Source organism: Nycticebus coucang, chromosome 14 (assembly GCF_027406575.1).
Source record: "Nycticebus coucang isolate mNycCou1 chromosome 14, mNycCou1.pri, whole genome shotgun sequence".
Taxonomy (NCBI): domain Eukaryota; kingdom Metazoa; phylum Chordata; class Mammalia; order Primates; family Lorisidae; genus Nycticebus; species Nycticebus coucang.
In genome coordinates, this window is record NC_069793.1 from 45,786,286 (window position 1) to 45,813,046 (window position 26,761).

General features: G+C 49.9%; 1 protein-coding gene and 1 long non-coding RNA gene across 6 annotated transcripts in view; one reads left to right on the plus strand and one right to left on the minus strand.

Annotated features, from left to right (window-relative positions):
- PTPN5 (protein tyrosine phosphatase non-receptor type 5) overlaps positions 1–26,271 on the plus strand; it is a 59,803-nt gene extending 33,532 nt beyond the window's left edge. For 2 of the 3 annotated variants that reach the window (XM_053561826.1, XM_053561825.1), the window contains 12 exons: positions 11,178–11,371; positions 11,927–12,034; positions 12,215–12,298; positions 12,756–12,997; positions 14,163–14,352; positions 16,266–16,350; positions 20,266–20,345; positions 20,528–20,665; positions 21,172–21,282; positions 23,825–23,985; positions 24,077–24,190; positions 24,582–26,271. In XM_053561826.1, the coding sequence (XP_053417801.1) occupies positions 11,178–11,371; positions 11,927–12,034; positions 12,215–12,298; positions 12,756–12,997; positions 14,163–14,352; positions 16,266–16,350; positions 20,266–20,345; positions 20,528–20,665; positions 21,172–21,282; positions 23,825–23,985; positions 24,077–24,190; positions 24,582–24,675 (1,601 nt within the window). In that variant the 3' untranslated portion in view covers positions 24,676–26,271. Of the gene's footprint in view, positions 1–2,500; positions 2,611–11,177; positions 11,372–11,926; positions 12,035–12,214; positions 12,299–12,755; positions 12,998–14,162; positions 14,353–16,265; positions 16,351–20,265; positions 20,346–20,527; positions 20,666–21,171; positions 21,283–23,824; positions 23,986–24,076; positions 24,191–24,581 lie in introns of those variants that run through there. The other variant, XM_053561827.1, reaches the window with a different exon arrangement.
- On the minus strand, positions 7,210–12,982 carry LOC128565402 (uncharacterized). Of its 3 annotated transcripts, XR_008374257.1 has the most exons (5): positions 12,852–12,982; positions 11,990–12,140; positions 9,525–10,435; positions 8,966–9,250; positions 7,218–7,303 (listed from the first exon to the last, which is right to left on the minus strand). It is a non-coding gene; the product is annotated as an uncharacterized LOC128565402 (long non-coding RNA). The 3 variants fall into 3 exon arrangements; XR_008374259.1 differs by lacking the exon at positions 8,966–9,250 and having other exon boundaries at positions 7,210–7,303; XR_008374258.1 differs by lacking the exon at positions 7,218–7,303 and having other exon boundaries at positions 8,729–9,250; positions 9,525–10,454.
- Positions 26,272–26,761: the final 490 nt, after the last annotated feature.

Below are 26,761 nucleotides of genomic sequence, written 5' to 3' on the forward strand. Positions count from 1 at the left end.
GTCTGTTATGAAAGTCTCCATTACCTGATGAAGGGATAAAACTGCTTGCATTAGTTATAGCCTACTGTATAACAGATTACCCCAAAACTTTGCGACTTAAAATAACATTTATTATCTCACACAGTTGCTAAGTCATGAATCTAGGAATGGCTTAGCCACATGGTTCTGGCTGAGCCTCACAATATCTGAGATGTGGACCAGGGCTACAATTTCTGAACTCGATGGTGACTGATGAACCCACCTCCAAGCTTGCTCACAGGTTGTTGGAAGACTTCAGTTCCTTGTAGCCTATTAGCCAGAGACCTGGGCTTGCCAACACTCCACTCCCTACACCCTCCACAGAGAACACAGGAGGGAACACTGGTTTACATGCTCCCTTAAAGGACTGCATAAGAATTTCTTTGATGTTTACACCCTGGAGCAAAACTATCAGTTTCTAGACTTTTCTACTTCCTAGACCAGTTCCAGCAGAGGATCTGGAAGAAGCCAGAACGTAGAGAAGGAAGGTAGTGTGGGTGGAGCCTGGGGAGATAAGCAGAGATCAGAGCGCACCCATCCCTCTTATTTGCCATGGCAAGGATTTTGGTCTTTAACTTAATAACAAAAGGAACCCATATTGAATTGAATGAAAGCAGGCAGTTCGGTTTGAATGTTTGTTTGTTTGTTTGTTTTTTTAAGTAGCAATGGGTCTTTAGAGCTAGAAGGACCCTAGAAGACCCCTAGTCCCACTCTTTGAATTTACAGAAGGCCTTGAAGGCCCTTGTAGGCAAGAAGATGCCCAGAATCTCATATCTGGATCAAGCACTCAGGGCCTCTTGATGTCTTATGAACATGTTGTAAGCCTCCCAGATTGCTGAGAGCCATCTGATGGTGGCAGCCTCTAGAGGCTTGGTATTTTTCTGCCCTGCTGTCCTTGGTGGAGCCTTGGGCTAAAGAGCTTACCTGGACTTTCCTAGACCACTGAGGGCATTTAATAGCAGCCACGAAGAACCCCAAGCCAGGACCCAGCCTTCCTCTACCAGAGGCTCTCAAGCCTTAGACCTTCAGATACCCACAGGCAGCCTCCACTAAACATCCTATGCTGGCTTAATAAGGGAGATGAACTAGAGAGTTCTACCTCTTACTCTCTAGACCTCAGTGTCCACATCATGGGAGAATAGAACCAGATGCTTTCTCAAGTCCGTTCCTCCCTCCCCATGCTTGTGTGCTTCTCAGGCACTGGGGACTTCTGGTACCCCATTGCCCCAGGGCCTCTGCTTTCAGTTCCTTTAGTTCTCAGCGTGGGCAGCCTGGAAGGAGGGGCACCTTCAGAGTTTCATTGACCCTTTTCACCCTCATACTTCTGAGCCTCCACTCCAGAGAGGCACAAAGAACTGAGCCTTTGTTTGCAGCAACAAAGCTGTTTGCAATTTCAGATAGAACCATTTTATTATATCCCATCCAAAGAGTACTTGAGTTGTGTTTGTTTTGAAAGCTTGTTAGCATTCTGGACTTAATTAACTGGCAGAAACAAAGCTGCCTCACTGCCCCCACCCCCAGTCTGTGCCCACTCCATCCACCAACCCTAGTTGCCAGCCAGCCGGCAGCCTCACAGCCCCTGCCCACGTCCAGGTGGGACACCAGTTGTCTTGCTCGGGGTGGGGGGCAGGAGGGCCTCACCTGGCAGATGAAAGGGAAATCCTTCATGCTCTGCTTTTCCCCTTACTCCCATCTCTAGATGCTGGTTACCATTTATTGAGCACTCACCATGTACCAGGCACCAGGCTGAGCAATTTTCCTGCAGGCATGATGTCTGCAAAGTCTTAGGAGGAAAGTTTTACCATATCTGTTTTCCAGAGGAGAGATTGAAGTTCAGAGAGATTAAATCACTTACCCAAGGTCACATAGGTAGTATATGGCAAAGTCAGGCCTCACTCCTAAGACTGTGACTCCAAAGCCTTTTCCTGATAGCCAATGCAAGGCCAATGTTTCCTCTGTGGAAACAAAGCCACTTGCGGAGACAGAAAGAGCCACAGTATAGACTCATAGGGTCCAGTAGAGACTGAGTTGATATTATTGGAAATTTGTCTACCTGGAGCTTCCAGGCCTTTCAGTGTAGCACAGGCGTCCTCAAACTGCAGCCCGCGGGCTACATGAAGCAGTGTGAATTGTATTTGTTCCCGTTTTGGTTTTTTACTTCAAAATAAGATATGTGCAGTGTGCATAGGAATTTGTTCATAGTTTTGTTTTTTTTTAACTATAGTCCAGCCCTCCAACCGTCTGAGGGACAGTGAATTGGCCCCCTGTTTAAAAAGTTTGAGGATGCCTGGTGTAGCACATCCTCAATGATGTCTTCAGACAGTGGTCAGGTTCTCTGCCCCCTCTCTAGACCAAGCATTGAACAGCCTTGGTTCCCTGACCTCTTCTCGTCATCTTGGCCCCAGTCCTACTTTTTTGTGCCTCCCTCTCCAGAAGAGTCCCCCAAGCAGAGTATGATGGACTATGCCAAGGGGAGAAGGCCTGTCCCCTCTGTCCTGGGATGGATTGAAGCTCCTTCTCAAGCTGACTTCCCCCAATAGGGAGGAAGAAGCAGCAGTTGGAGGCCCAGTCTGGGCAGGCTGCACAGTGCAGGTAAGAGGACAGATGTTGGAGCCCAAATGCCTGGGTCTGAGTCCTGGCTCTTCTGTCTATGAGCCATGATGGCCTGGGCAGGTCCTGCAGCTCTCATATGTCTGTCTTCCTGTCTGTCAAAGGACAGTCCTGTTGCCTACCCATAGTGAGCCTCCACTCCAGAGAGGCACAAAGTGGTTATAAAGGTTAAATGAGCCTGTTTTTGTAAAGCAGTCACTGTACAGTCACTGAAGTGTCTCTCTCCACAAGGCAGCCTCTGGGTAGCCAGATTTCTTACACAGCTGCCAAAGTTTCCAGGGCAAACGTCCCAAGACTACAAGCAAAGGCTACCTGGACTTTTCTAACCTAGCCTCCTGGTTATAACATCACTTCTGCCACCACTTCTTCAGGACACTTAGGCAGGCAGGGGACATGGCTCCACCTATTGATGGGAGAAGCGTTAAAAAATTTACAGCCACACTTTAAGATTACCACAAGAGTTAAGTTATAGAGAGGCTAAATTTTCCCAAGACGTGCAGCCGATAAATAGTGAACACCCATGTTCTAGTCCAGAATCCTCTTACGCTGGAGTGTTTTTCCATTTCCCACTCCATCCTGCCTGCCTGGGGAATGCAGAGATAAGGACAGCGTGGGCCCTGCCTTCAGCCAGCTCTCCAGCCAAGACGCACTCACCGCCGACCCAAGCCCTTGCCACCCTGCTCCTTCCTTCTGTGGACCTCTTGGTCTTATTGCTCACCAATGAGCAGAACGAACAGGGTGGAGAGGCTGTGGGGGGCTAGTACTTATTCCCAGAACCCCAAATCCACCATCTGTTTGGAAGGAGCTTGAAACTTTTTTCACAGGGCTATTCTTGCTGCTAGGAGTCCTGTTGGTCAGTGTTGGGGTGAAACATAAAACATCTTGAAAACAGAAGATAACCTTAGTGAAGGGCCAGGCATTTGCAGACACTCAGTAAATGTTGGCTGTGGTTTGGGGGACTCTACTCTCAGGCACCACATACCATCTGTCTCCTAGTTTGCTCGCTATACTCCCCCAAAAGATAGCAGAAAATGAGGGACCTCCACTGCAGGCTCTCCCAGTGAGGAGAGAGACCACAACAGTGCCCACCAAAGCTAAATTCTCCCTCTCAGAGCCCAGGGCAACCCTGAGGGTGTGTCATTATATGGCAGAAATGGCCAATTGGGACTGTTCCTTCTAGATTCTTCCACTCCTCAGCCCTTCTCAGTTCCACCTCCCTTGATTTGGGGCCTATCCAACCAAAACTTCAAAACAGGCCTGGTAGGTAAAACTGCCCCACCCCATCCCCTCATGGGTTTCTAGACCTTACTGTGGAATAAGAGAAAGATCAGAGACCTGGAGATCCATCAACTGTTCACATCCCAGTTTTGCCACTTCCTGGCTCTGTGACCCCAAGCCCCATGGCTTCAAACATTAGATATGGGCAGTAATGTCAATCCACAACATAGTTGTGAGTCTTGAGTGGCATGAGGCTGATAATGTGCCTGGCTCAGAGTTGGTAGAGAAGGAGCGTAGGAGGATAAATCCTCCCTGTTGATTAACCCTCCACAGAGGAGAGCTGGTAGGAAATTGCCTAAGGTTACCCAGTATGCCTCCCACACTTCCCTCCATCCCCACGGTGAGATACGAGCACTAATCCTGTAAACAAGGGGTCAGTGTCTACTGGGCACATTTTGGACATGGTAACAGGCTGTAGAGCCCAGATCCATCACCCAGATGGATGGGGGGTGGAGGATGTTGCAAACTTCTCCAAGATGAGGTGGTGCAGAAGTAAGTGCCTGGGCCTGGATTTGGAAGTTATCTCGTCTAGTATGTTGGCCAATAGCATGGGCTCTAGAGGCAGACTGCCTGGGTTCTAGTCTTAGCTTCTACCCATTAATTAGTGGACCCTGGCCAAGTGACTTAATTTCCATGTGCCTCAGTTTCCTTATCTGTAAAATGGTTCAAGTTTCCCCCAGAGTAGAACCTGCCTTCTAGAATTGTTGTGAAGATTAAATGTGTTAGAGTGTAAAGAACCTTGGGACAGGACCCCAAACATGGCATCAAGCATGTTAGCTGATAGCGGCTGTGATAGTAGTTGACATCCAGGCTGTGCCATTTGCTGACTTTTGACCTTGGGCAAGCCACCTCTCCTCTCTGGGCCTGTTTCTCCATCTGGAAAACTAACAGACCAAATATCCTGGGCCTGTTAGGCCTGATGGCCATTGGTTCTTGGAGCCTAGGCAGGTCTGAGTGTCCTGTTCTGTTGGACAGGGCCCCTGTGGCTGTGTGGGCATGGCTAGAAGGTCACAGCTGGCCGTGTTGGGAAGAGAAGAAAAGCTAACTGGGACAGAGCCTCCCCCCTCACATAATCAGGAACAGACTGAGCCAGCCTGCCACTCCAGTTCCGGTGGGCTGGCAGCCTGGGAGCTCAAAGGATGAGTCACTGACAGAAGCAGCCGGAGTTCTGGATCTCAGGCAGCAGCAGCCCCAGGGCACAGGGTAGCTGCAGAGTTTCATGGTGGAATTTGGGAGCTAGGTGACAAGAGAGGGATCATAGTGTTTCCTCATGCTCCGGGTGAAATCTGAAGGCCGTTTGCCTGCATGCCTTACCCAGGATGCCTAGAGCACTGGCTTGGACACTGAGCCTTTGCCTTCCATTACTGCTTTCCTTCATTGTGTACATGTAACTTTTGAGGATCTACCAGCTAAGGATCAGGCACAAGGGCTGCACCACACACAGCTGGTTAGGGTTCAAGTTTCCCCCAGACCCTGGCCCGCCCTCCCAAGCTCTCTCCAAACTCCCTGAATTGCTGCCATGACCCGTTAGTGGGAAGTAGTATGGCAAAATGGAAACATCTCTTAGTGTTGGGAAGCCCTGGGTTCAAATGTCAGGTCTGCACTTATTTGGCCAAGGCACTTAACCTCCCTAAGTCTTCATTTCCTCTCCTGGAAAATCCCTTCACCCTGTGCAGGAGGAAAGCTTATAAGGAGCCTGATGTTAAATCACTTGTCAGCAAGCTGCCTCTGAGTCAGGGTTTCATGAGTGGCAAAGCAACTACCTCGCTGTGAACTATTGAAAAGCCAGCCCTTGACACAAGCAGCCGCCTCTCACTGACAAAACGGGGCTGATAATGACAATGTCTATCTCACAGGGCTGCTGAAAGAAACAGATGCAACTGTGTGCATGGAAGCCCTCTGGGAAGTGCACAGAGCCAGCCCAGTAAGGCGGCATTATCATTCCCAGAACAAGGTAGTGAATGAAAGAGAGGGCAGGGTGGAGAGAAGACGTGGCGTCATCTCTAGGAGAGGAACAGAGGCCAAAAGGACAAATAGGCCCAGAACCACGGTGGTTCATATAAGTGGGGAATATTTGGTTCACTGCTGCATCCCCAGAGCTTAGCCCAGTGCTTGGCAAAGTGGGTAAGAAGTAAATACTTCCTAAATTGCATCAAATTGAATCTTTGTGTTCCCAGTGCTTGGCATATAATCACATATAAATGTGTGCTGGACTCAGTACACAAATGAACAGGGACTAAAATCAGAAGGATGGGTTCCTTGCCCAGTTCTCCGTCTCTGTACCTTCCACCACTTTCTGTGACAAATGCCCACTGCCCCTATATCGGGGGCTCTTAAGTTAACATCCATGGATCTCCCCCAAAATTATTTGCAGAATATAGTATGTGTTTGAATGTGTCTTGCTGGATTAAAAGATGTCAGATTTCTACCCAAAAAAAACTTCTAAATTTCTGAATAAACCCTGCTCTGAAAAATATACATCCACCGGATGCCCAGTGACTACCCATCCGTTGGATGCTTCTGGCCCCCAAAACTGCCAGGTGCACAGTGGTTTAAAAGAAAATTAAAAGGCCTCCCCCTTTGTCTCTGAGATATGCATACAAGGGCCTGCCAGCCTATGGTTTTTCTTCCACCCCCGTGCAAGGCAGCTAACCTGCTTTCTTTCATATGCAAAAGTGATGATCACACAGTATCAGGGGACCTGCCTTCTGAGTGGCTGTTCTGCTGCTGGGTAGGTCTCACAGAGCCACGCCTACTCTTCCAATCTCTTATATCCCAGCGTATGTATTTATGTGTGAAAGGTAGGAACCAGGGCCTGAAATTGGGGAACATTGTATTTCATGATATCTGAACTTAGAACTTTGATTTTTTTCTAAAAAATACTTTTTTCTCACTAAAAATTGTGTGTATATATACTTTCACTTATCACATATATATTTGTCTACTTATTTATCAAAGGAAATTTAGGCTATATAAATAAAATTTACCTCTCATCTGACTACGACCACCCCAAAGAATAGTTGCTAACACCTGGCTTATAGTCTCCCCATTTACTATGTACACCATTTATTAAGCACTTACTGTATGCCAGGCATTTACTGTGCTCCAGACTCTACAAGCACTATCATGTTAACCTCTAAGATTGATTGACATTTTTCATCTTTTTATAGACACATTTATCCTTTCTTAATTTTTAGGCCAGTGAAATCATGCTGTTTTGTAACTTTCCCTTTCTCAATCCATCCCATTGAAATTTCTTTCCATGTCATTAAATATTCACCAACAGAGTCATTTATAATGGCTGTATGATGCTTTATTGCAAGCAGGTCCCATGCTTCTCAGACTAGGATGCATGTGCCCCTGAGGGCAAAGCCACAGGATTCTTGTCACCATCTTCCTGAAACATAAATTCGATTAGAAGCTTTAGGAGGGGGAAAAAAACATTATTTTAATATCAGAATGAGTACAGATGTGTTGAAGTGTAGAACACAGAAAACACCCGTATATCTTAAAGCAGCAGAGTCTGAGATCATGACAGCTTTCTGTTATTCCCAAGAAGCCCTGGTTTTCTTTCCTCTGTGGTTGGCAGAAATGTCTAAACAGCACTGAATTTTTGTTCAAGACCCTCTTTTTACAGATAACAAAACTGGGATCCAGGGAGTAGAAAGGATTGCCTAAGGTCCCCAGCATGTACAATGTGAGCCAAGGCATACAGGCCAGGTGACCCCCCCAGCCTAGACCCTTCCCACCCTTTCATACTTGGCATCACCTGTCAACTGCACGTGAATGGACACCTTGCTCCTTAAGAAATCAGCCCTCTGGGGCGGCGCCTGTGGCTCAAAGGAGTAGGGTGCCGGCCCCATTATACTGGAGGTGGCAGATTCAAACCCGGCCCCAGCCAAAAAAAAAACTGCAAAAAAAAAAAAATCAACCCTCTGCTTATCAATAGTAGGTATTGGCTTCCTACATGATCCATCCTTTAGAAGCAGCTTCTCCTTTTTCATCTTGCTTCCAAGATTTGAGCTGACTGCTCAGGCAGTCAGAAACTAGTCGAAGGTAGTTAGATACCTTTGGCATATAATCACATATAAATGTGTGCTGGACTCACATTTATATGTGATTATACCTGTATAGTCAAAAGTAGCTGCCCTGCCCCTACCCTCTTAGACTCCATTAGCCCTTTAATTTATTGCTTATTGCATGTGTTGTAAATGTGTATTTGCTGGTCAGTTTTACCCATGACACCAGGAGCCTTTTGAAGGCAAGAATTATTTTTTTTTATTTTTTTTTTTTTTTTTTTTTGTAGAGACAGAGTCTCACTTTATGGCCCTCGGTAGAGTGCCGTGGCCTCACACAGCTCACAGCAACCTCCAACTCCTGGGCTTAGGCGATTCTCTTGCCTCAGCCTCCCGAGTAGCTGGGACTACAGGCGCCCGCCACAATGCCCGGCTATTTTTTGGTTGCAGTTTGGCCGGGGCCGGGTTTGAACCCGTCACCCTCGGTATATGGGGCCGGCGCCTTACCGACTGAGCCACAGGCGCCGCCCTGAAGGCAAGAATTATTATATCGTTGGGCTGGGTAAGGTGGCTCATGCCTGTAATCTTAGCACTCTGGGAAGCCAAGGCAGGTGGATTGCCTGAGCTCAGGAGTTTGAGACCAGCCACAGCAAGAGCGAGACCCAATCTCTAAAAGTAGCCAGGTGTTGTGGCAGGTGCCTGTAGTCCCAGCGACTGGGGAGGCTGAGGCAAGAGAATCACTTAAGCCCAAGAATTTGAGGTTGCTGTGAGTTATGACTCCATGGCACTCTACCCAGGGTGACAGAGTGAGACTGTCTCAAAAAAAAATTATATACTGTCATAACTATAATCTGCCATGTATTGGGCACCTACTAAATGCCTGGCACCATGCTGGATTTCTCATCTCTAGTGTCTAAAGTCTTTATAACAGTTCTTCAAAGCATATATTATTATACCCATTTATCAAGTAAGAAAACTGAATACAAGTTTATCATTTTCCCATGATCATTCACTCATTTAGTAAATATTTATCATAGACTTACACACAAGGACTTGTGCTAGATGCTTTGGCCCATGTCCTCACCAAGGACTGGTTTCACAGAAAACACTTTTTCCACAGACAGCAGCAGGGAATGGTTTCAAGATGATTCAAGCACATTACATCTCCACTTAAGATCATCAGGCATTAGATTCTCATAAGTACCACACAACCTAGATCCCTTGCATGTGCACTTTGCAGTAGGGGTCATGCTCCTATGAGAATCTCATACCACAGCTTAGCTGACAAGAGGCGGAGCTCCGGCAGTGAGGTAAGCAATGGGGAGCAGCTGTAAATACAGATGAAGTTTCACTTACCTCCTGCTGTGAAGCCCAGTTCCTAACAGGCCATGGACCAGACCAGTACTGGTCTGTAGCCTGGGGGTAGGCAACTACAGCTAGAGACAGTGCTGATGAATAAAACTGATACCACCTCTGCCTTCATAGAACATCCAAGTGAGTAGAAAAGATGATAGTCAAAAATTATTTTACAAACCATAGCGAGTATAATGGAGCATGGAGCCCACCTGACTGCCTCAGATCAAACCCACCTCTACCACTTACCAGCTAGGTGACTTTGGTTAGCACTTCATCTTCCTGGTCTGTACAATGGAGGGGATAACAGTAGTACCAACTTCATAGGGGTTCTGTGAAGAGGAAATGAGTTAACACATGTAAAACTCTCAGGACAGGGCCCTGCACATTTCAGGAGTATTGTCATTGCTAGTGGGATGAAGGACAGGCATGAGGTGCCTATAAGTGATGGAGCAGGACCCACTTCAGGAAGCATCTGATTGAGATCTACAAGATGAATAGGAGTGACCTTGATAAAGTATGTGGGAGGCAGGGGAGCGGGGCAGGGTGCTAGAGGGATGTTCCAGGCAGAATAGCATGTGCACAGCATAGGTGCAGGCTTACCTAAGAAGTACAAGGAGTGTGGCTGGAGATAGTGAGTGGAGCCATATGGGTCAGCAGCTGGGAAAGGGAAGCCTGGGATACATATCTGGTGTCTCCAGGACCTGGTCTATGTACTACACTATAGATCTAGGCCACGGGAGACACTCAGTAAATGTTTGTCAAGCAAATGGGCAAGCACATGGACAGAGAACTACAGTGGCCTCATGTGATTCTGTAGTCACCCACCTAGAAAAGAAATCTATTGTCTTTCATACACGGTGATAGGCAGACAGCCTCATCCCAGCTGTCTAGCTGTACACGTTCATTTTCTTGGTCCCACTCTTCCTGGCAATAAACTAAACCATGTGCGTTTGGGCTGGGACCTCCAATATTTGGGACTCACTGAGGTGGCTACAGCTGGAATCTTCATACTATAGCCAGAGGCTTAGTTCTAAGCCATAGGTCTTCCAACTTTTTAGTAATGGAACTCTGGGTTCTGAGCACAACTCCAGGATCCAGTACAGATACAGGCAAGAGCTTCCTGTCTTGAGGAGCACTTGATGACACCTCCGCTGCACCTGAGAAAACACAAGGGCTCTGAAAGTAGTTAGAAATCTAAGGCTAGAACCCAGTCCCCATTTCCCAGGTTGGGGAACTGAAACTCAGAGAGTAAGTGACTCTCCCAAGGTCACATCAACTAGGGGCAGAGCTAGATCTGGATCCTAGACATCTAATATCAGTTCTACTGCACCCAGATGTCCCTCCACATTGCCCTGACTGTCCCCCATGCCATCTCAGTGTGGAGGGCTTGAGATGGCGGAGAGACAAGTAGCTGTGACCTTGTCAAGAGTCCAGCCTGCAGCCCCAGTCAGGGCACAGATCCCGAGAGACAAAAATCTGGAGGGCAGGTGTGGGCGGGTTGTTCAGGGTCACGTCCTGGTTATGCTATGTCTTTTTTTTTTTTTCTTTCCTTTTTTAATTGAGTTTGAGGTGGTTGTTTTTTATTTCCTTAAGAAATGGAAAAGAATGAAGCTACGTAAATACAACGATATTAACTCCCTGAAAAACCTCCTGCCATTTTAACTCTGTTACTGGAGAAATAAAAGAGAAATAATTTGTCCACCCACACTTAGCTCTTTCTGACGAAGGTAGGTGAATATTGCTTTGCTAATCGAGGGTGACTGCTGGAAGTGGAGCCACGCTGACTGATCCCAGATTGAGAGGCAACCACAGCAGCCCCAAAAGGAGCGGCCCACTGTGGGTCACAGAGCCTGGTGTACGGACGGGGCGGAATCACCGGCCTGTGCCCACCTTCCGCAGGTCTCCCCCAGCCGGTGGTGATGGAGGCACTGGATGAGGCCAAAGAGCTCCCAGACTCACAGAGAGAGATGCCACCGCCCCCTCCTCCCTCACCACCCTCAGAGCCAGCTCAGAAGCCACCACCTCGGGGCACCGGGAGCCACTCCCTCACTGTCAAGAGCAGCCTGTGCCTGTTTGCTGCCTCACAGCTCCTGGTAAGGATGTCACAGGCCTCACAAGGGCCTGGGGAGAGGGCAGGGAAAGAGACAGCCTTCCACTTCTTCCGCAGTATGGCTGCCTGGGAGGTGGAGGGATGAGGGGTCTCCTTGGTGTCCATCAGGGACTCCAAGCTAGTGGGAGGGGAAGGCTGGGATTCTGAGCTACCACCTCAGTAGCTAAGCCCTCAAGCCTTGCCCTTCCTAACCCCAGAATCAGGAACACCGCCCTCTACGCTGTACTGTGGGGTTCTCTCTGAGGACTCCTGTCTGTAGAGGCCTTCCTGGGAGACTTCCCTTTTCATATCCACACCTGAAGGTTCGCCTCTGGGAAGGGCTTTCTCTCAACTTCCTTCAGTCAGTTTTTCTCCAGGCAGAGTCCTGAGTCCTCTAGTCACGTGGAACCTAGGCCCTGCCCTCAGCTTCCCAGTCTGGATCTTAGATGTTTAAGAGCCTCCTTGGGGGGCCCACTTGAGGCTGAAGCTAAGCTCAGCAAGGGGAACATGGGGGCGAGAGTTGGGCTCTGAACCCAGTCCGCTCCCCCGGCTGCCCCAGCTTGCCTGCGGGGTGCTCTGGTTCAGCGGCTACGGCCACATCTGGTCGCAGAATGCCACAAACCTTGTCTCCTCCTTGCTGACACTTCTGAAACAGCTGGGACCCACGGTGAGTATACTGCAGCAAGCCCCAGGGTGGGAGGGATCTGTCAGGGACCTCCAGTCCCACCTTCTCTGGGCCCCTGAAGTTCTTCTGCCAGCTCCATGATCTCGACCTGGGATGCAGTTTTTAGAGCCTGAAAACACTGTCCCCAATACCACGCTAACCTGTTTATCTACTATCCCCCAGGCCTGGCTGGGCACTGGGACCTGGGAAGTCCCCAGTCTGCTGCTGGTCTCTCTATCTGTGGGCCTGGTCCTCGGCACCACCCTGGTAAGGGGCCTCCTGACTCAGGCTCGTTGCTTTCCTCCTCTGACCCTGAAGCTTGATCCCTACCACTGCCAACCCACCCTCAGGCTAGACGAGGTAGGGCGAGGATGGGACTCTGTCTCCTCCCACCAGTGTGCCCAGTGAGGGGTGAAAGGCTCCTTCTTTCTGAAAATTGGTTTGCAGAGATCTGGGCTGGGAACAGGGCTGAGACAGGGAGAAGATTGGTGTATGGGCCCCACCAAGCGTGGTTGACTCCACAAGGGACAGAGGGGCAGGGAGGGAGAATGGGCAGTGAAGCCTCTCATCTAGGCGAGAGGCAGTCCCATGTAGGCAGCTCCAGGAAAACAGGGCCACTCTAGACACATTGAAGGGCCAGAGACTCAATCCCGTGAGTACCTCCAAAAACTCAGGAGGCAGCTGGAACGGTCCCGGGTCTGTGATGCCATACACCCCCACCCAGGTGTGGCACCTCCTGAGGACTCCCCCAGAGCCCCCCACTGCACTGCCCCCCGAGGACAGGCGCCAGTCAGTGAGCCGCCAGCCCTCCTTCACCTACTCGGAGTGGATGGAGGAGAAAGTCGAGGATGATTTCCTGGACCCGGATCCCGTGCCAGAGACGCCTGTGTTTGACTGCGTGATGGACATCAAGCCTGAGGCTGACCCTGCATCACTGACTGTCAAGTCCATGGGTCTGCAGGAGAGGTGGGAGGGGTGGAGGAGGGGCGGGCTCTATGGGCCCTTAGGCACGTAGCTCTCAGTAAGATAGGTGGATGCCTGACCCTTATTCTCAGGGCCTAGGACAAAGGTCTCTTGGCTTAGACACATGTTCTTGGGGTCATTCATATAGGTCAAAGTGCCCCAGATGAATGCTGAGAGATCCTGTTACTGCAGACACACACAGAGGCATGCAGAGGTGTATACGCGTTCACACTCACATACTCTCCTGTGCTCAAATAAGTTTAAGTGAGTTTCTTTACTGCAGGGCTTGTCATAGCTTTTAACATGCTTGCGTCTATTGTAAATCAGCAAGGGGCAGTGTGAGGCATTTCCCAAAGTCCCCTGCCCACAGAATCACCCATACAGAATGCTCACAGTGTTCCACAGAATACACACTGGGTGTAGACACACTTTTTTCAGAGCTTAGGTGGTTAAGCCAGATCATACCAGGTTTGTTACCCAAACAGTGTCACGGAGAGAACGTTAGATGAAGAGGCAGAAAACCCAGCTTTTTATTTCAGCTCGTGAAAGCCTACGCCATTCTTATCCTCTCATGGAGACTCAGTTTCCCTTTCTTTATAATGAGGGCCCTTCCTGGACTATGAGCAATGAGCATAGTAGAGTTCGTGAAGACATCATTACTGCTCCTGGGACTCCTTCCTTTCCTAGATAAGATGTCCTTGACTCATTGGCACCCTCATCCAAAACTGCTGGGCCCAGGGCTGTGACACAGAGGGTGTTGGCGCATCCACGGGGCTCACGCCCTGATTCTCTGCTCCAGGCAGGTGTCTTCTGTCTGCAAGACCCATCTGTCTGAGGGCCACAGGGAGGAACTGCCTCCAGCAGTGGCAGAGAGTCCAGAGGGGGCCATGTCAGGCTTCTTGAGGATGGAACTTTTAGAACTAGAGCCCCAGACTCCCAATCCAGCTGTTCCACTGTGGGAGGAAGGAGACAGAGTCAGGCCTATGCCTCAGGGCTGAGATTCGTGCACCTTTGACAGGGTGTCTTGTCACATGCCTACTCCTCTTCTTCAAGCCCACCCTGTTCCCACCTGCTTTTTCCCTCCCTCATTTTCCCACCCCCCTAACACCCCTAACTGGTTCCCCTTCCCTGCCTCTGAATCTTACTCCCCCTTTCCTGATCTATCCAGGAGGGGCTCCAATGTCTCCCTAACCCTGGACATGTGCACTCCGGGCTGCAACGAGGAGGGCTTTGGCTATCTCATGTCTCCACGTGAGGAGTCAGCCCGCGAATACCTGCTCAGCGCCTCCCGTGTCCTCCAAGCTGAGGAGCTTCACGAAAAGGCCCTGGACCCTTTCCTGCTGCAGGCAGAATTCTTTGTGAGTCTCCTTGATCCAGCCCACCTCCCTTTGGGCAGACCTTTCTACTCCTATCAGCCATCCACAAGGCAGTGGAGCATTGTGTCCAGAACTCAGCATCTAGAGTAGACTAACATCACTTCATTATCAGCTCTCACACCTTGGGCAAGGTCCTTCCTCTCTCAGCCTCAGTTTCCTCATCTGCAAAATGGGGATGAAAATAAAAGAGTGGTTGCAAGGATTAAAGAGATTGATAATGTATGTAAAGAAAGGAAGGAGGAAGGGACTTAGGCCCCAGAGGCCATTTCCTCAATCAAACTTACCTATCAGGCAACTTGCCCACTTTTGTGGACAGGAATGGGGGAAAGGATGTGAGTTTGGGGAGGAAGTCCTCCCAGTAGAAGCTGAAGGAGTGGGGAAGAGTGTGCCTCCATCTCATCTTGTTCCTTCTGGTCCCTGGCCCCAGCCTGCCCTGCTCTCTATCTGGACCAGATGGCTCTCCCCTCTGAGAAGACCTCCATCACTCTCTGAATCACTGCCCCACATTCTCCAGAACGTGGCACCGTCTGCAGACGGCCCACCGCACCTGAGTCAGTCCAGCCCCAGCCTCCTTTGCCAGCCGTCTGCTCCATCCTCCACCCTCTGGATGATCCCCTCTGGTTAATCTGCTGTTCTCCATCCTGTTCCCACCCTCTAAGGCTCAACCCCATCCTCACCTCCTCCTGATGTCCTCCAGGGTGGCTCCCTCATTAACTCTTCTGAGGCCTAAGTCCCTTCCTCCTTTCTCCTCTTTGCATACATTATCAACCTTTACTTTCATCCTACCCCAGCCTGGATGCCTCTAGAAAGCCCTTCTCAACCACCCCAGCCTCAGCTCCTGCTGAGTCCCCATAACCATCATCTCCCCTTGTAGAAAGACCTCACATCCTCTTCCTCCTTCCCTGTTCAGTGGATCATTGTTGACTTTGTCAGAAAGGAAGAAACATGGCCTGAGCACCCACTCTAGGGGAAGTTTTGCAGGCGTTGTTTTTTTCTTTTCATTCTCACAAGACCCCTAGGTGGTATTATGCACCTCATTACACAAAGCCCATACTTAACTGTGCCCCAGAACCACAAAAGTATGAAACTAGGTGTGAACAGGTGCTAAACTGTGCAGACAGATCGGAAGGGAGTGCAGAGGCCGGAGGCGTGGGGGAGTCACCCTGGAGGACATCAGGAGGAGGTAGGGACAGGGGCAAGCCTTAAAGGGTGGGAACAACTTGGGGAAATGGAGGATGAGGCCAGTGCTCCCAGCAAGCAGCACACCATCAGCTCAGGCCTGGAGGCGGGATGGAGAATGGCAGATTAACAACAGAGAAGAAACCTGCATAGCTGGAAGTAAAGACAGGCCAGATCCGAGAAGAACTCCCATGCCAGGAGAGGTGTGCCTAGCTAGAGCTTTTGCCACAGAGAATGATGGAGGGCTGCAGGTACACCTGGGAGCTCAGAAGGAGGGTTCGATTTCCTGCTGGTGAATCAGGGAAGGCTTCTTAGGGGAGGTGGCAGGACCTGAGACGACAAAGATGGGGTGGGTGTCACCACAGAGTAAGTAGCACCAATCAAGCTCCCAAGGTGGAGATACCCGGGACAGAAATGCTGCACAGAGAATGTGGAAGGCAGTAGCAGGTTAGCCAGGTTACTTTTTTGTCCTGTTTTTCAACCATTTATTGAGTGTCTATTATATGCCAGGGTGGCCCACCATCAACAATAGTCATAATAACATTTATTATGCACTCAGCATGTGCCAGGCACTGTTCTAAATGTTTTATGTGCACTGACTCATTTAATAGTTAATGTTTGTTGAATGAATGCATGCACTCAGTCCAATCCCTGGATTCTAATGTCTGTGAGAGCCAGCCCACAGGTAGTCACAATCCTGTGTCCTCCTCCTGCAGGAGATCCCCATGAACTTTGTGGATCCGAAAGAATATGACATCCCTGGGCTGGTACGGAAGAACCGGTACAAAACCATACTTCCCAGTGAGTACCCACTGTCCCCGGGGCATGGGGGCAGCTCACCTTCACGGGGGTGCCCCCTCGCCCGGAAGAAGCTGGGCCTCCAGGGATGATGAGACAGTCACCACTGGAGGAGAAAGGAGAGAGAACTGGGAGATGAGCAGTGAAGAGGTGGGGAGTTCCCACCCCGGTGAGAGAAGAGGCTAATGCATTCCCTCACAGAGTACTCTGGACCTTTGCCCTGCCTGGCCAAATATTGTTCAGGGCCCATAGAAATCTCGAGAGAAAGGGTGGTGATAACAGCAGCTCCTAGCCAGTGTGGTATGGTGACAGAAAGGTGTTTCACATCCTTTATCTCTTCAGAGTAGGCAGATTCTAAGGAGAGGAAATTGAGGTTCAGAGAGGTTAAGTGGCTTATCCACAGTCATACAAGTACAGAGCTAGATTTCTGTGACTGCAGAATCAGGCTCTTTGTCTATATTGTAAGTCCTCTAACAGATAGATCTACCCCACAGAGGAATGAGCTGCCTCTGTCAGGTAGTGAGTTCCCCTTCACTCCATGTGTTCAAGTGAGGCTACATGAGCAATCCCTCAGAAGGTATCAGAGAGTTTTTCTTCTTTGGGGGCAGTTATACCAGGTGACCTGATGTTGCTCTTTCAGCCCCAGGGTATCATTTTCAGGTGACTTTCATCAAGCCCTTGTCTGCCTACCACCCATGCCAAGTTCTAGCCCAGGGCCCAGGGCTACCTTGGAGGTGACTTGTTGAAAGTGAATCCCTGCAAACCTACTCCACTCAGTTTGTGAACTAGCAAGGCTTTAAAAAAGCAGTTTTGCCATCAGCAACTCTGACAACATGTAAGATGTCATGACTTATTTTTAACTTTTAAAATATCGACTTGTAGTTACTATGGTTACAGAGTCTCTAGGTAGTTCCGGTTAAACAGAGCGCCATTTAAGGCCAGGATGTATTATTCAGGACTGCTCACCTCTTCCCTCATCTTGCCCTCCCTCTCCCAGCCCTACCTGGATGGAGCTTAGAGCTCAAGATCTAGAACCCAGGGCTTTGCTAGCTGGGGGAAGATGGAAGATTCCACATGGTCCCCACCAGATTGCTAAGAGGCTCAAGCCTCCTCCAGCCAATCCTAGAGCCTTGAGACCCCCAAGTCCAATGAAGAATCTTGGCTATGTTCAGCAAGAATTGACCCTACACCCTCTGAGTCTGGATTGGGGGGTTGAGGGAGATCAGGATTGGCAGAGGCTGCCTCTCAAATCCAGGACATGCTGAGGTTTGTTCTCTCATTCACTAGACACACATTTCCTCAGCTTCTGCCTCTGGGCCTGGAGAATTTAGATGTCAATAAGACACAGACTTTCTGTACAAGGACCTCCCAGTCTAGTGGGAGACACAGGCCCATGCACAGTTATAGTAGAGTGACCAGTAGCCCCGCAGGAAGCATTGGGAACAAGATGCAGGGGAGGAATTTCTGGCCCTTTCACCACTGTATTCCAAGCACTAAAACAGCACCGGACCACGGTGGACATTCTACACCTACTGGAATGAATGTATGAATATCTCTCAAAGCTAGCTCCTCCTCTCCATCCTCACTGCCAAATGACCTTTCTGGGGGGAGGGCTTTCACTTTCCCCAATTCCAGGGGCCACCATTTATATAGATGCCCTCGAGTTGTGCCACGTATGATAGCCCTGTGATCCTTGATGCTTCTCAGTTGGATCATCTCAGTAATCTTCTAACTGGTCTGCTGACTTATATATCCTCCTCCCTGTCCATCTTCTAACCTTGCCACCAAAATGATACAGAACAGAAATCTAATCGTGTCATTGTCTTCCTTAGCATCATTGCCCCCTTCATAATCCTTGGGTTTAGGTCCTGCTGTCTCACCATGGTTTATAAGACCTTTGTCATCTGGTTCCTCTCCTCACCTCTCACCTCGCCCTGTGCACTAGAATCCCACAGGACGATATTCCCTGCAGACAGGGGAAGGGAGAAGGCCCAGGAAGAGAGCGTCCCACTTCTCTCTGTTGCTGGCTACCCAGAAGCACCCTGTCCCACTGTTTCTCACTCCTCTCCCTACCTGCTACCCTCTATGCCCTTCTACAAGAACTGCCCCACCTCCCAAGTCACCTGCCAAAACCCCAGGAAATGGAGCTGGGAAAAGAAAAGGTCTAGGGAGAAGAGGCTTGGGCATATCCCCTTTGCTGTTCTTCCTACTATGTTTGGAATCCTTTTTATCCATTAATTTATTATAATAATAGCAATAATAACAATTACCTGCCACACAGTGTTTACCATATGCTAGTCTAACTTAATGACTAAAGGCTCGCCTTTTACAAAAATAAGAGAGATCATTGTGGAAGGAGTATCCCCAGTTTACAGGTAAGACACAGGGAGATTAAGTAAATGGCCCACATTGACACTGTTAGTTAAGTCAGAGAACTAGGATTTAAAGCCAGGCTTTCTGGCTCAGTGGTATGGACTCTTAATGATTCCCCTCTACTGCCTTTGAGAGCCCCAAAATAAGCACACTAGAAGTGCCTTTAGTTCATCCCTCCCTATTATAGGAGAAAAAACTTAAATAAGAGATAAGACAATGGAGCTGTTACCAAAGCTAGACCAGAACCCAGGACTCTGGGCCCCCAGCCAGCTTCCCTGCCTATCCCACGTGTCTCCCAATCTTAGTCTCAGACTCTGAAGGCTGACAGAATAGTCAATACAAGGAGGCTCTGGCTGGAACGAAACAAAATCTACTCCAGGAAGAAGAACAGGATGTTACAGGAATGTGTTACTATGGGATTTGACGTGTAAATAGATTAAAAAAAAAAAGTCAGTGGCTCCTGTGGCTCAAAGGAGTAGGGACGCCGGCCCCATATGCCGAAGGTGGTAGGTTCAAACCCAGCCCCAGCCAAAAAAATAAAAACTGCAAAAAAGTCTTTGTGCACATGTGTCCACATAGCTAAGATCCTACATTTTCGTTGTAGATGTAAGAGGCTTCACCGTTTTCATCCCAATAGTCTCCCTCAATTTTCTACTCCAAAATTTTTGTTTTTTTAAGAGATAGGGTCTCACTGTGTCATCCAGGCTTAGAGTACAGCAGTATGATCACAGATCACTGCAATCCCAAGTTCTTGGGCTCAAGCAATCTTCCTGCCTGAGCCTCCTGAGTAGCTGGGACTACAGATGCCTGCCACCACACCTGGCCAATTTGATGATGATGATGATGATGAATTATTAGAGATGAGGTCACACAGTGTTGCCCAGGATGGTCTCAAACTCCTTGCCTCAAGCAAGCAAACCTCCTGCCTTGGCCTCTCGAAGTGCTGAGTTATAAACATGAGCCACCACACCTAGCCATAGCCCCCAAATCTTAACAGTTCTTTATATGTTTAAAGCATTTTACAGTTTACGTAACACTTTCGCATCTGTTTCCTCTTTTATCTTCCTAATAACCCAAGGAAGTACGCATCTTTGCCCTCATTTATAGGTAGGAAAACTAAGGCTTTGAAAGGCCACGTGTTTTATAAGCATTCTTAGAAGCCAGTGACAGTCTGTATTCCAACTCTAGCTGCCTCCTCTATCCAGGATCTGTGCCCTAGGTAGTTCCTTTCTTGACTTAGCTTTCTCCTCTCCAGAACATAAGACACAGTAAGTATAGGGCAGCTTAACGGGCACAGGCAAAGGGTAGGCATTGAGCCTATAGAAGTAGAAACTCAGGGCATCTTTCTCTCTTTACTTTCCTCTTCATCCTATATCATCCCTTCCTGAATAGCCCAGAGATAAGTCAATGTTTCATGACAGAACAAGGGAAGAAAGAAATGCTAAAGTCCCAGAAGAAATGTGGATGCCCTGGAGGGGACCACAGAAGGTGGGCCCTGCACAACAGGGCTCAGCTTCCAGCCTCACCTATTTCCCCCTACCCCAGACCCTCACAGCAGAGTGTGTCTGACCTCACCAGACCCTGATGACCCTCTGAGTTCCTATATCAACGCCAACTACATCCGGGTATGTATCCCCATCCAACAGTCTCTCACCAAAGCAGAGTCCTGAGTCGATGGGACTCACCTTCCAGCCTTGTCCCTAAGCTAGTGTGGTTCCTACCAGCCCCTGGGAGGAGCCTGAGTATGGGGAGTGGGCCCGAGGAGTGCTGCCTCTGACCCTGATCACCTGGACTTGGCTGGCCACAGGGCTACGGTGGGGAAGAGAAGGTGTACATCGCCACTCAGGGACCCATCGTCAGCACAGTGGCCGACTTCTGGCGCATGGTGTGGCAGGAGCATACGCCCATCATTGTCATGATTACCAATATCGAGGAGATGAATGAGGTAGGGACCTGCTTTGTACCCTACACTGAGTTTATCGTTTACATATTAATCCTTAACAGTGATCTTGGAGGTTTGTAGTATTCACTGCCAAAATGAGAAAATGTGAGGCTCCATGAGGTTAAGTCATTTGCTCAGGGCCTCACAGAGAAAGGCAGAACTTGAGGCTGGGCTCTCCACCTCCAGTGCGAGCAACCTTAACCACAACACTCTGCTGCCTCCCAGCCTGCCAGGACAGCTAATGGCTGCTTCTGTATTCTGTACCCGTAATAGCCCATTTAATTGAATCCTTATAAAAGTTCTTCAAAATAGGTATTACTTCCATTTATTTTCCAGATGAGGAAACTGAGGCTCAGAAAAGGGAAGTAGTTTATAGGTTATAAAGCTGATATTTAAACTCAACTCTCTGTAGCAGCAAACCTGTTGCCCTTGTATATCTCTCCATTGGCTCTGGAGGGGCATTGGGAAGGGAATGAGGTTGCATCGCAGCCTGGTCTGGGCTCCTGCAGAAATGCACCGAGTATTGGCCAGAGGAGCAGGTGGTGTACGACGGTGTTGAGATCACTGTGCAGAAAGTCCTTCACACTGAGGATTACCGGCTGCGACTCATCTCTCTCAAGGTGAGGCCTGGGGCTGAGCTGGGAGGATGGAGTGTAGGAGCTTAACTGGGGACTCCACCAAGAACAGGGCCCCAAAGTCCACTGTAGCTGAAATAGAGGGCTGTGTAACTCTGGGCTTTTACTGATAAGCAGAGTGTGAATTGACTTGGGGGCCAGAGGTAGAACCAAACCCATTACATTTCCCAAACCTCAGCTGCATTTAATAATGCTTTCATTCATAATGTCTTCTACCTCTGCTTCAAATGTACCCCAGGCCAGGACTGTCTGGGTGAGGGGACTTCAGCAGCCTCCAGCACTGTCCTTATAACTGAGGGTTCATTATAACTTTGAGATCTGCTTAGAAATGTCTCTTGACCTGGGACTCTGGGTTTCTGGCCTGTAGTGACCAATCGGTCCACCAGAGGGCAAGCACTCCTTGCTGCTTTGAGGTTGCACAGAGAAGCTGTGGTTACAGAAAATGGCAAAAAAAAAAAAAAAAAAAAAAAAAGGAAACCATAGAAAATATGAGCAATACAAAACAGCCTGGAAGAGTGGGGAAAGGTATCCTCCCACCCTGGAGTTGTGCCTCTTTTGGAATCAGTATGAGAGGAGACTGTCCCTGTGGAATCAAATTAGTGGGGGTTCTGTTTTTGAGAAAGGATAAGAAGGTAGAGCACCACTGTAATAATCCAGAAGGCTTGGAGGAGGTAAGCCAGGCACCAGGAGGCTGAAGCACTATACAGAAATATTCAGGGAAGTCCATTGATGCTGATATTTTCAGGTTGCTATCACAGAAAATGAGCTTAAGGCCTGAGACTTGTCCTTCTGAACTGCTTTCTCCCTCAATAGCATGCTGGGTAGGATGCAGGGGACACCTCAGCTACAGAGAACACAGCCAGCCCAGACAGCTTATAGATACAGTTATTACTGGAGGCCACGAAGAGCCAAGAAGGAGCAGAGACTGTAGTATCTGTCACAGCCAGGTGACCCAAGGATCCAAAGAATGCTTCCTAAGTAGAAATTCCCCAGAAAGAGAGGGTGAGGTGAGGTGCAGGCTGCTTACCTTCTCAGTGCCATGGGGATGATTGGGAAAGAACCAGGGATGAGGATATGAGGATGTTTATTTTTGTCTATAAACCATCACAAGCACCTGCCCTAGGCTGTGTTTGGCCCTGGGGACAGGGAATACAGAGCTGTCCAAAGCCTGGACTCGTTCCTCAAGAAGTGCCCAAAAGATGGTAAATACTGAGCTAGGGATGGGTAAGGATCTGGAAGGACACTCAGCCAGCCCTTGTGCTCAGGGAGGGCTTCTTGGAAGTGGTGCTGCTGATCGGGTCATCAAGCATGACTTAAGAGTTGACTAGAAGCAAACAAGTGGGGAGAGCAATCCCAAAAGAGAAATAAGTAAAAATGAGGGCATGGAAGGTGGAACAGTTATGTGCACATGCCCATGAGATTTTATATACAAACCTTTTGGAATATGGCAGCATTGAGTACAAGTATGCAGGGGCAGGAGATGTGCCTGGAAGGGTAGACCCTGTAATGGGTGCCTTAGATGCCAGGCTAAGGAATAAGGAGAGTAAATTTTATTTGGAGAGCAATGAGAGCCACTGAAGAGTGTCACAGACTGTTCAGGTGCCATAACAAAATGTTACGGACTGAGTGGCTTATAAACAACAGGTTTATTTCTCCCTGTTCTGGACACTGGGAAATCCAAGATCAAGCCCCCAGCACAGTCAGGTTGTGGTGAGGGCACACTTCCTGGTTCATGTCCTAACATGGCAGAGGGCTAAGGAAGCTCTGGGCCCTCTTTTATAAGGGCAGTCACCCCACTCATGAGGGCTCCACTCTCATGACTATGTCATCACCCAAAGGCCCCACCTTCAAATACCATCATGTTGAGGATTTGGTTTCAACATGGGAATTTGGGAGGGACACAAATTAGTCCGCAGCAAAGGGTTTTGATCAGGAGAGCAGCATGTCCAGATTTGTGTTGTGGACAGATCATGTTGACTCTGGTCTGGGCCAGTCAGGGATGAGGGAGAGATCTCATGCACTGAATTGATGATAAAGGTCAAGGTGGTGGTGACAGTGGGACTTGGTGGAGGGGAGCGAAAAGGCGGTAAAACTGGCAGCACTTAATAGAAGATAGATAGAGGTGGGAATGGCAGGCAAAGCATAGCAAGGTGAGAGGAAGAGTCCCGGGGCTCTGGCTTATGTGACTAAGGACAGCTACCATTTGTTAAGCTAAGGAACCCTGGAGACTGTAGTGAATTGGGGAAAGAGCTTTTGGCCTCTCTCGGATGATCCTGGAATTGTTGGGGCAGAACCAAAGAGAAGACCGATGCTGGTGCCACCAACCAGCCCCCACTACCAGGCTGACTTTGGGTCTCTACTGGTTGGGTAGTATGGCATAGATGGGAGGGATTAGGAGTCCCACTCTTTCCTTCCTGTGTCCATCCTCATTCCATCCCATCCTATCCCATCCCATGTTATCTCTGGGCTGCTTTGTGGGCTAAAAGACTTCATACATATCTCAGGTGGGCCTCTGTCTCCTCAACAGAGTGGGACTGAAGAGAGGGGCCTGAAGCATTACTGGTTCACATCCTGGCCTGACCAGAAGACCCCAGACCGGGCCCCCCCACTCCTGCACCTGGTACAGGAGGTGGAGGAGGCAGCGCAGCAGGAGGGGCCCCACTGTGCCCCCATCGTTGTCCACTGCAGGTGGGTCCTCCCAGCCAGCCACTGAAGCAGGGCAACCCCCCATCCCCTGGGCTGCCCCGCCCCTCACCTCACCCACCCCCTCGGCCCTCAGCGCAGGGATTGGGAGGACTGGTTGCTTCATTGCCACCAGCATCTGCTGCCAGCAGCTGCGGCATGAGGGTGTGGTGGACATCCTGAAGACCACGTGCCAGCTCCGTCAGGACAGGTTAGCCCATGGGCAGGGGTGGGACCCATTGGGGTTCTAGAGCCTGGGGGCAGCAGGGAGAGACAGATGTGTGCATGGGGGTGAGGGGCAGATGGACACTGAGTATGAACTGGCAGACAAGGAGTAGGGAAGACAGCTGGGTGGAGGAGCAGGATCCAGACAAGCCATAAACAGACTTGATGAACAGAAAGTGCTAAAAGTGGTGGAACATGTCATCTGTGTCTCTGACAGAAAGGGGAGAGGGCAATGGCTGGCAAAGGTTGGTCTCTCCAAGCTGCACAAGGACAAGGCCCCTAGTGTGCCTCACAAATATTGCACTCTGTGGGTTTGGGCCCCCTCTCACAACCCATCCTCGGTGAGCCCATCCCCAGCGTGCATCTCTGCCTGGCAGGGGTGGCATGATCCAGACATGTGAGCAGTACCAGTTTGTGCACCACGTCATGAGCCTCTACGAGAAGCAGCTGTCCCACCAATCCCCAGAGTGACCAAGCTCCTCCTCCAAGGTCCTCTGGGCACTCACCCCAGCCTCCCAGGGCTCTGCCTCAGGTCCTGGGCTTGCTCCCTGCCCTTAACTGCTCCTGCTTCCTTCCTTCTGTCTGCTCCCTCCTGCTCTATTAGCCTGGGCCTGGCCCCTGCCCCCCAGCATAGCTCTTCCTATTGTACATACTGGGGAGTGGGGGGCGGGAGGGGGATGTGCCAGGCCAGGCCTGGGGCCCCGGGGCCTGACCCACACCATTCAGGCCTGGTGCCTCAGTTTTTAACGATGATTCCATCACTACTTGATCCAAAACATTTCTATGCCGTACTCCTAGCGTCCTGCTGCAGCGTATTCTGTCTGTCCGTCATCTCTACTGTCTGTACCGGACACTGTGTCTCCTCGACCCAGAAAAGGGGTAATAAGCTCCAGCCCCTAAGCAGCCCAGGCAGAGGGGCCTGCCTCAGGCCCCACCTCAACTTCTCCCAACAAGAAGATTGCATTTTGCCCCAGTTATTGGGACCAGGAATGGGTGGGCACTGAGGACCTGGAGGTCAGGCATGGGGAGTTCCTGGGGGGTTGGCAGAAAGATCTTAACTGGGAGAAGTCTCTGGGTTGGGGTGGGCATCAAAGCCAGGGTGACCTCTGGGGAGCACATGCCCTCAGGAGGCAATGACCAGTCTGTGAGGCTTTGAAGAGAAAGGGGACAGATGAGAGTTGGGAACCCAGAGGACCTGGACCCCAGTGGGGGGTGGGGGAGGGGACTTGGGGAGTGGGAGTACTCAGCCCTAGATCTGTGTGAGACATTTCTCCGTGTCACTGTGGGAAAGCCTTCCCAGAAGTCGCTCCACGTGTGTTCCCATGTCTGCGTGTGTTGAGAGCCCATCAGCAGGGCGTGCATGATTCTTTGGCAACGTGTTATCCTGGAGCCACATGTTTTTACTGCTGACTTTAAATATTTATTCCACGGCAGAGAGACATTTGGTGTCTTTTTATAATTCACTTGTGGTCATTGAATAGAGCAATAAATGGAGCATTTTGAGCAAAACTAACCTCCTGGATCTGTGTGACTTTCCTCTGCCCTGCACTCCTGCCTCCCGGCCCTCAGCCTCTGTGCCCCTCTCTCCTGGGCCAGCACACAGAGCCTGGCCCTCACACTTACTGGCACCCTTTGTGGATTTGGGGAATATGGAGGAAATCCAAATTTGAAAACCCAAAATAAATCCATTCTGTAGGATTCTCGCGTACCCTCAGCCCCAGCCTAGCCAGGTGCTCTGGGCCATGGGGAGCCTCTCAGACAGGTGTGGAAGGCATCCAGGGAAGGCAAAGTGTCACCTACACCAACAGATGGGCCACAAAGGCCAAGGCTGGGGCAAAGGGATGTTCAGGTCACTCCCAGGGCCCTCCCTGTTGGCCAAACACTTACCCCATGTTAGTTCCACAGGTCCAAACAGCAGCTGCAGCCCAGAAATTTCCTTGTAAGGCCTGGGCCAACAGTAGCCCCTCCCAAGGGGCCCAGGGAATCTGCCTGTGGCCTTAGATCCTAAGTCATCCTAGACACTCTTACTCTATTCTTATCCCCTTCCCCCCTGAGATGGAGCAAAAGTAGCTATGATGCCACTGTTGGCAAGTGGGGGTCACCCCAGGACAGGAGGGTGTCCAGGACAGCTCTTTACAAGATACCAGAACCTTGGGTTGGTTGGCCAAGGGTCCAGGCCTGCAGGGTATGCTTCAGATGATGAGGAAAGAACAGGGGGTGGATGAAGCAGCCCAGATGGGGGTCCCAGAGAAAGGGCGCATGCTCTCCAGCTACCCTCAAACACAGATCTCCCCCCAGAAGATGAGCCTTCCTACCTTGCTACCCAGGTTAGAGAGATTGAGCTGGGTGGAGTGGGAAGGAGCTAACATTTCCCTGTCCTCTCCCAAGGTGGCCCTGTAAGCTACTCAGGCTGTACACAAACCACACATAGAGTTCAACATGAATGGTGCCCTCTGGATTTGTGCAAAGTGGCAGATGCTATGACCCACCCCAGCCTCCCAGTTCCTGGAAAATATAGACCCGTTGCTTTGCTTCCTAAGCACCACTGGACTATATG